This window comes from Engystomops pustulosus, chromosome 4, assembly GCF_040894005.1.
Source record: "Engystomops pustulosus chromosome 4, aEngPut4.maternal, whole genome shotgun sequence".
Classification (NCBI taxonomy): domain Eukaryota; kingdom Metazoa; phylum Chordata; class Amphibia; order Anura; family Leptodactylidae; genus Engystomops; species Engystomops pustulosus.
This window is the reverse complement of record NC_092414.1, coordinates 220,534,881-220,546,808: the sequence shown is the minus strand read 5'-3', so window position 1 is coordinate 220,546,808 and position 11,928 is coordinate 220,534,881. Positions and strand designations below refer to the sequence as shown.

The 11,928-nt window shown below is 42.1% G+C and overlaps 1 protein-coding gene across 1 annotated transcript; it reads left to right on the top strand.

The window, feature by feature from the left end:
- The first annotated feature begins 1,189 nt into the window (after positions 1–1,189).
- LOC140128673 (olfactory receptor 10C1-like) lies at positions 1,190–10,575 on the top strand. The gene is made up of 2 exons (XM_072150373.1): positions 1,190–1,327; positions 9,637–10,575. The coding sequence occupies exons 1-2, from the start codon at positions 1,190–1,192 to the stop codon at positions 10,573–10,575; spliced, it is 1,077 nt and encodes a 358-aa protein (XP_072006474.1).
- The last annotated feature ends 1,353 nt before the right edge of the window (positions 10,576–11,928 follow it).

The window sequence follows — 11,928 nt, the reverse complement described above, 5'->3', positions numbered from 1 at the left end:
ATAAATTACCCCATTATAGAAACTACACCCCTCAACCTATGTTAAACAACTTTTATGAAGTTTGTTAAACCTTTTATAGGGGTTAAAATAAAATCTGGTGCAATTTGGAAATTTTTGTTTTTTTTGGCTAAATCAATGTACTTTTCAAAAAAAATTACATATTCTTAGTGTATTGTGAGATTAGATGCTCTTTACAAATACTTCATTTTCGTAGGTCGTCTTTAGCTCATTGACAAGATTTTATTAAGTCTTGAATGTATGGAGGAAAATAAAAACGTTAATTCTAGTTTCCTAATTTTTGCATTCTCTTCGGGGCCGTACACGGTATCATAAGAAATGTTATCTAATTTGTTTTCGCATCGCCATCTTTACAGACACATGACTTTAATACTTTTTGGTTGACAGAGCTGGTTCAGGGCTTATATGTTACCTGTTGAGTTGTTCTTTTCAGTGGTTTCATTTTTGGCACATATAACTTTTTTGATTACTTTTTGGAACATTTTTGTGAAGGGATCAGGGAGGTCCGATTTATTTCAGAAGCCCTTTACACTCATGTGATCAGAGGAATCTCCAATCGTGGGTGTTAGAGGTTACTGTCAGCTGGTGCCAGAAGGACGCAGTAGTACATCTCATATCTGCAAGTCACTGCCGATCATGATGTACCATAACCGTGACAGTAAAAATGTCAGTGAAACTGATTGGAGTATAAGTGTGAATATGCAGTGCAGTGGTGGCGAACCTATGGCACGGGTGCCAGAGGCGGCACTCTGAGCCTTCTCTGTGGGCACCCAGGCCATCACCCCAGAATAGAGATCACCATACAGGGCTCAAAGAATGATGGCCCAACGATTCTTCCTGTACACAGGGACCCTAAAGAGAAACTGCAATAGTTAGAATTTGCCCTACTCCTTCCAATTGCGTTGGTGTCCTCAGCAATAAATTGCTGCCTAAATTGCTGTGCTGGCACTTGGCCATAAAAAGGTGGCTTCTGGTTGAAGTTTGGGCACTCATGATCTAAAAGGTTTGCCATCACTGATGTAGTGTATGTTCATTAATATCCATTTTTAACTTTTTTTTTTTTTTTTAGAAAAGAACACAATAAGAACTTCATTTGTACATAATTTGTTTTTGGTATCCAAGAAAACGAATATACTTAAACTAAACCCACCAATATCTTCTACACGGGGTCATGACAAACAATGTCACCTCCATCTTTCTTCTGGGATTTCCTAATCTTAAAATGTTCACATTTCTCTTCTTCTCCGTCCTAGTTCTTATCTTCTGTGGGACAATATCAGGAAACCTTCTTATCGTGGTCTTGTATCTAGTGAGTAAAACCCTTCAGTCCCCCATGTACTTCTTCATTACACAGCTATCATTGTGTGACCTCCTGGTCACTACGGAGATTGTCCCTGTCCTTCTTCACACTGTCCTGTATGGAGGAAGTTCTATCACCCTCATCGGATGCATCACCCAATTTACAATCTTTGCTGCCTCTGAGTGCTTGGAATGTCTCCTCCTATCGGTGATGTCCTATGACCGGTATCTCGCCATCTGTAACCCCCTCCGTTATCACTCTATTATGAGCCATACGCTTTGTGTGAAATTAATATGTATAATTTGGTTGATTGTATTTCTACTGATATTGACCCATACATTTTCTATATATATCCTGGATTTCTGTGGACCCCATATGGTCCGCCGGAGTTCACCATCTTCTTCTCGGTGCATGTAAGTGCTGATCTTGCGACACAATTTTATTTTTAAATTCCTTATTTAGTCCGAATCAGTCGGGTTTGTCCAACGGCCACACCCCCCCGATTTGTGTCACATGAAAGCCGGTGTCGATGCGCCACAATCCGATCGTGTGGGCCAAAAACCTGGGGCAATTCAGGGCAAAACGAAAAAATTTGGGAAACCCGACGGAAATGCATCCGACAGACCCTTAGTAAATGTGCCCCAATGAGTCAATGTTCTGTATTTCTTGTTTACTCAATGGATAAAATTAGAAATTACTGAGAAATTCATCACTTCATTTTGATACTCCAACATTCAGAAAGTTGTAAATCAAAAGACCTGGTGCTGTCTGGTCTTGGTAGAAAGCTTATAGGCTTTGTTCTGATAGCATAAATATGTAGCAAGCTGGGAACTGGTGCTGTATATATGTACCAAGCTCGAATCTTGTACATTTATATGTGGTATTCTACGTTCTGATATTGTATCAATGTAGTAAACTAGTGCAATATGCTTCAGATCATTTTAAAGCTGTAGACCTTCAGGGAGATCACAATCTCAGTCAGTTGTTTAACCAAGGAAGATGTTTAGTGCCCTTTAAAAGAAATTTACCACATTGCCACACATTTCTAAACCAAGCACTAATCCAAGCCGACTGGATCCTGCTAAAATGGAAACAAAAAGAAGAACCGATCCTAATAGCTTTGGTTTTTTAGAATTAGTTTAACAGCATGCAAATGAGCCTCGATGGCTGAACCCCCATATGGCTTCATTGCCTGGTAATTATTCACACCTTTGTTGGGTGTTGTTGTCCGCCCCTATCCTCCACAAATGGAGATGTGAATTATTAGCAGACGATGGAGCCACAAAGGGCATCTATAACCTAGGAAAGTGCACACACAGCAAGAGTGCAAAGTAGTCCTACAATTTAGTCACATTAACAACAAGAACGAGGACACAATAGTACACTGCACACCCAATAGACCTAAAGGAAATCTACCTCTTTGGAAAAGTAAAATAGTCACCTGTGGTCCCCTTCATCTTGATCCCAGCGCTTGTCTTCATTAATTTTGAGACGCCGGGATAACCTAGAAAGAAAGACTTAGAATTAGCAACCCCAAATGAGGGGACAAGATGTCCATCACTCTGGGCTCCTAATTATGCAACACCTTGCCACCTCCCTGTCCGAGCCTCTCCCAGCCTCTCGTGTGACATTACCTCCCTCTACCAGGAGGGCAAAGGGAGGTGCGGGGGCATGCATGATTAGCAGCCCAGAACCCTTGACATCTTGTGCCTGTGCTCCGTGCTGCTAATTATAATTTTTTTTTTTTAAGTCCAAAGTATATAAGAAAAATTCTAGTGCACATCACAATTGAGAAATAAAAACTTTCTTCTTTATTTAGAAATCCATAAAAATGTTCAAGTATTTGTTACAGCATAGTAGGTGAAGTGGATAAAACCTACAAGTTTAGCTCAGCTCAACTCATGGCATAAAAGATCACAAAACACATATGGACCAGCGAGATCAGCGAGCAAACTCGTCCGAGCTTGATGCTCTTTCGAGCATTAGCGTACTCGCAACTGCTCAGTGCTCGGACGAGTATTTTGCCCGCTCAAGAAAATGTGTTGGCCAGAAACAGAGCAAATCACAAACCAGGAGACTCTGCACTACCCCCAGCATCACGTGGTACACTTACATGTCGATAGCAGTGGTTGGCTGGCATGATCAGGTGACCCTGCAATATATTAGCCACTGGCCGCGTTGCACGGATCATTCTCTGTCTGGATGCCGTTAGGGAGAGAGCTGCTGCTGGTCAGGGATAGTGTTCAGGTGTTCTATTAGATTAGTGTTAGGCAGGGGTGATTCTCCAAGAACCTTACTGTTAGGCAGAAGTGATTCTCCAAGAACCCAACAGTCCTTGTTAGGGCTACATTAGCGTTTCTTAAAAGTTAAAGTGACACATTGGGGCGCATTCTCTGGATTCGGGTCCGGACGGAATTCATTAAGGCAGTTCCTCCGATGTCCACCAGGTGGCGCTGCTGCGCTGAAAAGCATCGGAACGTGCTCAAGTTCACCGGCCTATTCCTAGTGAAGGTAAGTGCAAGCTTCGCATTTTTTGTTTTAAATGCGGCGGTTTTTCCGAATCCGTCGGATTTTCGTTCAGCCACGCCCCCCAATTTCCATCACGTGCATGCCAGCACCGAAGCACCACAATCCAATCGTGTGCGCCAAAATCCCGGGGCAATTCAGGGGAAATCAGCGCAAATCGGAAATATTCGGGTAACACGTCGGGAAAACGCAAATCGGGCCCTTAGTAAATGACCCCCAATATATTTTTGTTTAGTGGTGATTATTTTATGGGTGTCAAAATTTTCACCATCTTAAGCAATATTGTTCGTAGCTTAGTGGGAAGAGAAGATGATTTTTTCGATCAATAATCCATACTGTTTTTTGGTCGCTATGTAGACTGGTTAGTGATTTTGTTACCTATATTAGTAGTAACAATATAAAGTTACGCTTCACTTCAGATAAACCCACAAACATTATTCACTTTTCGGATAGCAAGTTGTCAGACAATTTATAAACCAGTCTGGTTGACACATGTATGTATTCCAAACCTCTGGCCGGGAATTCTATTTTATGCGCATCCAGCTGCCATCCGATCCACACTGTGAAGGCTTTTACGTATGGAGAATTTTTACGGGCAGAAAGAATATGCTCCACTATGTCTGATTTCATGCAACAAAGTGAAGTCACCAAACAAAAATTACTAGCAGGAGGTTATTCCAAAGCTCTTGTAAAGGGTGAATGAAATGCTTAAAATGGTAAATAGTTCCAGTTTATTAAAAGCGATTTTAATCATAACATAACATTCTACTCCACAGTTCAACTCGATTAACCCCTTCGGGACTCAGACTATTTTGGCCCCTTTTTTCAAATGTGTGAAATGTGTCACTATAAGTGGTTATAGCTTTGGAACGCTAAAAGATATCCAGACGCATGTGCAGACAGTTTACAGTGAGGGGTCTGACTGCCGGGAAGATCGGGTAGCCCCAGGGGACTCGGCAGACCTCACGGCTGCCCAGAAAACAGGATCGTATCCCACGGTAACTGGCATGGGGAAGCTGATCCATAGGGGGAGGACCTTTATATGCATGCTTCACCGCAGCTAGTAAGGTATTAACACTCGCGATTGGATCCGTGTTTCAGAGAGCGTTTTGGAAGCTGGAGGCTTGGGCTAAAAATGAAGCCTCTTAATAATAAAACATAATAGATTATATGATTTGATGAGGAAACCATTTTTAAGTCTAAACAGTAAATGCAGTTCACATCTCATTTTTTCATAAGTTATTATGGGCCAGTACCAGTATTCCAGGAGTCTACACAGGAGCCAGGAGTCTACACACGGATCGAGTAGGGGAGAGATCTGCTCCTGTTCAAACTCTTGGTTTTGGCTCAAAATAACTGGTACAAAAAACTAATTAAATAAATTAGTCATTAATTGGCCCTAATATTGATTGTAAAATGTAACTTAATGAAATAAAAAATACAATAATAATAGTAATTGTCACGGGTGACAAGACATGGATCGCGGGGGCACCCGTGTCCTGCTGTGCCACACAGCCCCCTGTCTGGTTCTTGTCATGGGTGTCCCCGTGATCCATGTTGCGGATCGCGGGTGCACCCATGCTCCGCTGTCCTGCCCTGCTCCCCCTCCTCTTCACTCACCTCTCCAGGCTCCTGGCTCCGCTCGGGTCCTGGCTTGAGCTCCGCGCGCCTCCTTCCTTCCCGGCCGTGCGCTCCACTTCAAGAATTCATAGGGCCTGTGTCCTCCTCATTGTTGCTGGCATTCCCGGCTCGGCTATATAGCCTGGCTACTCCCAGCATCCCTTGCCGGATCTTCAGCTCATTCTTCTGAGGAGAAAGCCTTCCTGAGCGTTTCCAGACGCCTCCGAGTTTCCGTGTTCCTTGGTGTTCCTGGTTTCCTGTGTTCCCTTGTTCCATGGTATTTAGTGGTCCTGTTATCCTGTGGCGGTCCTGTTATCCGGTGGTGGTCCTGTTATCCTGTGGCGGTTTTCCGTTGGCGGTCCTCTTATCCATTGGCGGTCCTGTTATCCGTTGGCGATCCTGGTATCCTGTGGCGATTCTGAATTCCTGTGGCGGTCCTGGTATCCTGTGGCGGTCCTGGTATCCTGTGGCAGTCCTGGTATCCTGTGGCGCTACAGTAACAAGCAGCCATCCGAGGTCCTGCCAGCCATCCGTGGTCCTGCCAGCCATCCGTGGTCCTGTCTTCCACCCGTGGTCCTGCCTGCCATCCGTGGTCCTGCCTGCCATCCGTGGTCCTGCCTGCCATCCGTGGTCCCTGTGTCCATACCTTGGCTTCCACCGCGGGCCTAGTCGCACCCGAGGAGCGACCTGGTGACTCCCGCCGCAGCAAGACCATCCCGCTTTGCGACGGGCTCTGGCGAAGACCAAGAGATCACTTAGACTCCACTCCCGAGTGCGGCTAAGGTTGTTATCTCCCGCGGTGGTCCAGGGAGTCCGCTGTTTATCTCCCGAGACTGTGACAGTAATAATAATAAAGAAAGACGAAGAATATAATAATACATAAATAATAATATTATAAAAGTGTACATCAACTTACTCTACAAGCTACAGATAGATAAGGTCTTTATCCAGGACGTAGGAATAAATCAGAGCTGAGCATAGGTGAGTTAGCAAAACTGAGAGTTTCATTGTGTGTAATAAGCATTGTTTATAATTAGTAAAATGTACAGAAGCTAAATAAAAGTATAGATAAACCCTGTACCCTGATAATCTAAGCACATTGTCAGCACACAGCATCTCATAGCACAGAGGGATCATGAAGTGTCTGCTCAGAGAGTCCCCACTCACACTCTGAGTTCTTACACTGACAGTCACTGAGTAATTGGAGCTAATACAGCTGTAAAACTGAGTTACAGGAGTAGAATTGGAAAGTAAGGGGGTTAAAAATTATTGTTTTTGTGCAAACATCACATGGGGATTAAAATTTGAGAACTTTCTTTAATGGGTAAACCTCTATAATTATCTGTTGTTCTGAATCTGTCCAGATAATCAGAATATCATCAATAAATCCATAGTAGGCCAATGGCCTGGGTGTTCAGAGAAGTGATGCAAAAAAAGTGTAAGCAAATACATTTGTAAATACTAAGAACAAGCTCAAGAACTCAAACTCTAACTCCACCATATTTTCCAAAAAGAAGATGTGCAGAGGGCGCCAGATTCATGAATAGTGGTTCCCGTTCTTCATAAATAAAAGAAGGTGCAATTTCAGACAGAAAGCTGGGGCAAGGTCCATAGTAAATGTGCCTCAACGTCTCAAAATCTGAGGAATATTGTGATCAGGAGCTCCGGACCATCAAACATACAAAAAGGGACTTTTCCATGTAACCTGTTCTCAGATTATGACCACAGGGAGGATACAGATCCCCAACACACAGCAGGAATATGACATCCCGGCCACATTCTCATGTAAAAGCCAGAACCAATGCATAGGCAGCCAACTATATCGGCGCCATCTTGACAGTGAATCTTGCTATATGCATATGCAAGTCCACATGATTCAGAGTGATGGATGACAGAGGTAATGGGGTGACGTTGCTTTTCAGATAACATTTTAAAAGGGCAGGATTGGTGATTAGTAATTTTAGTTAGAAACTAATTACCTACTTACAGAAAGAGTCCTTCTGTTCAATTCTTGTATAAATCCATTTAAAGAAAAGCTGCCGACAGAAAACTACCTATTAAGGTAGATCTGAGGGTAGGTTACTTACTCTACTCCAAATTGGATTTTAAGACATAAATATATATTATGTAATGTTTACACAAATAATCACACACACACAATAATGGGGGGATATTTATCATACGTCGGCGCTCGTAGACCTGCTGACCCTCCCGTTGCTGCTGGAGACATCAAGAGTCCACAGGCGGCTGAGCAGCAATTATTTCAACTCCAGGTAGAAACTTCAACTCCAACTTTTCACAGATCGAATAAACAACATATAATAATAATAGTAATTATCATTTATATATCGCCATCATATTCTGCAGCGCTTTACAAAACACTAGGGACACACACAAATATTATATTACAGAATACAAACAGTCAAATGGAACAATAGAAGTTAATGTGGAATAGATATACATGAGGCTCCAGTCTTCCCCGAAGTTCATGGAGCTCCAGTCTTCAGGGCCACGTTGGATATGATGTTATTTCGGAGGTCATAATACACAGATGCCATCCTCCAAAGCTTCAGAATCTAAAATTGCATTATGTCCAGACAAAAAGTTACTCTTTGTTAAATAACATAAACCAGAAAATATGGTCATGTCCATAAAAGCGGTAAGGCACCAGTCTTCATCACTTACATTTCAGTTGCCATAACTGGTGCTCCCAGATGTCAAGTTCTTGTTCTGATGTTCTTTTGCACCCAGTATATGCATTCAGTTGTGCACCCAATTACTGCTGATTATCCGCTTGATGGTGAAGGGAGGGTGAGAGTGCCAAGTTATTGCTGTGGGTTGTGGGTGGGGTGTAAAATATGGAGCAGATGCACAAGTAGTCACCTATATTGGCACCATCTTGACCCTGACAGTGCATCTTTGTACATCCAACTGTAAGTCCACATGATTTTCAGTAGTTAGGTGATGGATGACAAACATGACCACGCCATCTATAGGGCTTTCTCATCTCCCCCCCCCCCCAACCCCGGGCAGTCATGGGGTCCAATGAAGGACCCTAGGGCTGAATTCATCAGCTATAACAGATCCTGGCAGAGCATGGCCTCACTGCTTTAATACACTGTCATACATTACTATGAAAGTGCATTAGTTGGAACAAGCAATAGGATGAAATGTTTTCTATATTTTATTCATTGTACATTGTTTTTTATGTATTAATTTCCCTAAGTATTATATCTTATGGTGAAATCCTCTCTGGGACCTCCATATACTGTACACAGGGGTGGCTGGTGGAGACCTCTCTGGGATCTCCAGATCCTGCACACAGACCTCTCCTCACGTAAAAGTATAAAATGTCTGTATAACAAAGTCTTATTCCTTTATCTCTCTATTCTGCTTTGTGCACAGGTATTATGTGGGGTTTATTGCTCTGATCTCATTATGAGCTCATACATTATGGATACTACACACATCACAGGGCAGGCAAGGACACTACATACAATCATTAGAACGATGTCCTCCTTCACATTTCCTCTCTGATGGACATGTACTTATAAATACTATAAATATAATTTCATGAGATCTCCATCTTATTAACCCATTACTGTTACAGGGAATTACGCTGAGATATATCTCTTAATTCCTGGTTGCAGTAACCCAGTATCGGAGGTTTTGTGCATCTTCCTTGGATTCTCCATACACTGTGTCCCCAGTATAGACTTTGGATAGATGTAAATGTACAATTGGGTCCAAATAAATCACAGTCCAATCCCTTCTTTCACATGTTCATTATTGTAGTGAGAACATCTACTGCCTTCATGGATACATGGGGTCTGTATGGTGCAGGGTCACACATGTAGAAGCCATCAGATGTAACAACGTCTTTCATCTGTACTGACCTCCATGACTACACTACAGCAGGCAGCAGAGGACATGTTCTGGTTTCTGGGGGTGATCAGTATAAGCCGCCACCCCCTTTTTATATATAAACCGATGGCTAAAATACTGTAGTTATGGAAGGATAATTCTACCAGGACAATATAATCCAGAAATATAACACAAGGGGATAGCGCGATCAGGGGTCAGAGATGAAGCTTATTCTTCGATTCTCAAAGTTGTGGAAATATTAAAAAAAACTTATATTGTATACATAAAGCTTCCTTTATCTTTTCTAGGTGGTCATGAGAAATAATGTCACCTCCATCTTCCTTCTGGGATTTCCTAATCTTCACAACACCATCACATTTCCCTTCTTCTCTCTCTTGGTTCTTATCTTCTGTGGGACAATATCAGGAAACCTTCTTATCATGGTCTTGTATCTAGTGAGTAAAACCCTTCAGTCCCCCATGTACTTCTTCATTACACAGCTGTCATTGTGTGACCTCCTGCTGACCACAGACATTGTCCCCGTCCTTCTTCACACCGTCCTGTATGGAGGAAGTACTATTACTCTCAGCGGATGCATCATCCAGTTTTCTATCTTTGCTACATCCGAATGCTCGGAATGTCTTCTCCTGTCGGTGATGTCTTATGACCGGTATGTGGCCATCTGTAACCCCCTCCGTTATCACTCCATCATGAGTCATACCCTTTGTGTGAAGTTAGTATGTACAATTTGGTTGATTGGATTTCTAGTGATATTAATTTATATAATTTCTATATATAATCTGTATTTCTGTGGACCTCACGTCATTGACCATTTCTACTGTGACTTAGACCCAATCATGGAACTCTCCTGCTCCGATACATCCATAATTCATATTCAGAGTCTTATATTAGCATTTTTATTAGTAATATTACCCTTTCTGGTAATAGTGACGTCCTATATGTACATTGTCATCACCATCCTGAAGATCCCATCCAACACCAGAAGACATAAAGCCTTCTCCACCTGTAGCTCCCACCTCACTGTGGTCTCCATATTTTTTGGGACATTAATGGTTGTTTATTTGTTTCCAACAAAAGGAGATTCACTCAACCTGAGCAAGATCCTTCCTCTGATGTACACGGTGATGACCCCACTAGTTAACCCCATCATATACACCCTGAGAAACAACGACTTTAAAAAGGCTTTTCATAAGATTCAACAGAATTTGATGAGCGAGAAATGGTGAAGTCTAGAAAATCTGGACGATGCGCTCCCTGCTCCCTCTGGCTTCACTCTTATCTAGCTAACGTCAGAAATATTCTAATATTCTCCTTTGTTAGCAAAATTGCAATAAGCTATAAAATCACCTTTCATTTTTTCAACTATCTTCTGTATTATGTTGAAAATCTACTTGGATAATTCAAATGTTTTAGTTTGTGGCTAAATTTGAGAGTAGAACAGACTCTAGAGTTCTTAAAGGTCCAAAAGTATAAAAATGTTGAAATGTTGTGGTGGCCGGGGGTGTACGTAAAGATAAACTGGTACTTTCCTTTTTGGCACTTCCTGTGTCCCTCGCAGGCGTTCCTTTTTTTTACAGTGGCAGGGCCCCTTGGCTCTGGCTGATACCAGCCACCTTGCATGCACAACCATCCACTTGGACACTAGGACATAGGGACAGGTGCGTATTTCACACACTCCAAATTTTGATAGTTTCCTACGTACAAAGAATGGAGAGGTTTGAAATTTTCATGGTAGGTCACTTCACCTGTGGAAGACAAAATCAAAACTGTTTGTATTACAATAGCCCCCATTTCCTCAGTCCTGTCCGGGCAGAGCATTTTCCGTACAGAATGGATGTTTGATGTATATTGCAGCAAACACCCTTTATTAACAGAGGAACCTATCACGAGTGTTAACACTTTACATGTCACCAGTCAAGTTGTGATCTTCACTCCCCATAACATTATCGGGGAGCGATGATCTGTTGCCTTTACAGCCTCAGGTCTTTATTCGATTTGAGAATTTGTCATTCATTTCAAATCTGCTACAATGTACGAGTGGAACATTGTAACAGATCATGTTCAAAGTGCCCTATACTTCTATACTCTAGTATAGCAGTATATGATAAGATCGACAAGACCATCTAGAGTTAACCTAGGGGGTCTAGAAATAGAAAAAAAAAAGTTCAAATCCCCTCTTTTCCCTAGAACTGATATCAAAATAAACAGTAAAAATCACAAACATGTCAGGTATTGCCGTGTCCCAAAACACCATTTTTTGCCATTTTGCAACTCATAAAAATTGAAATAAAAAGTGATAAAAAGGCCGGACAATCCCATTAATTTATATGCCGTCACCTCCAGCAAAACAGTACACCTGATGCAGTTCCGTATGCCAAAGAATGAAAACGTTATTAGTAGAGATGAGCGAGCATACTCGTCCGAGCACGAAGTACACAGTGAAAACAGGATCATTTAAGGATCATTTAAGTGAAGAACACAGTGAAGAACACAGTGAAGAACACATTGCAGATGTATCCATACATCAGAAGACATGAGTACAGAAAGGTGATCTTCACAATAGTATGTGAAGAACAATA

Coding starts and splice junctions, on each gene's coding strand:
- LOC140128673 (XM_072150373.1), top strand. CDS start 1,190: ATGACAAACAATGTCACCTCCATCTTTCTTCTGGGATTTCCTAATCTT. Junction 1,328..9,636: donor TTATCGTGGTCTTGTATCTA/GTGAGTAAAACC, acceptor TATCTTTTCTAG/GTGGTCATGAGAAATAATGT.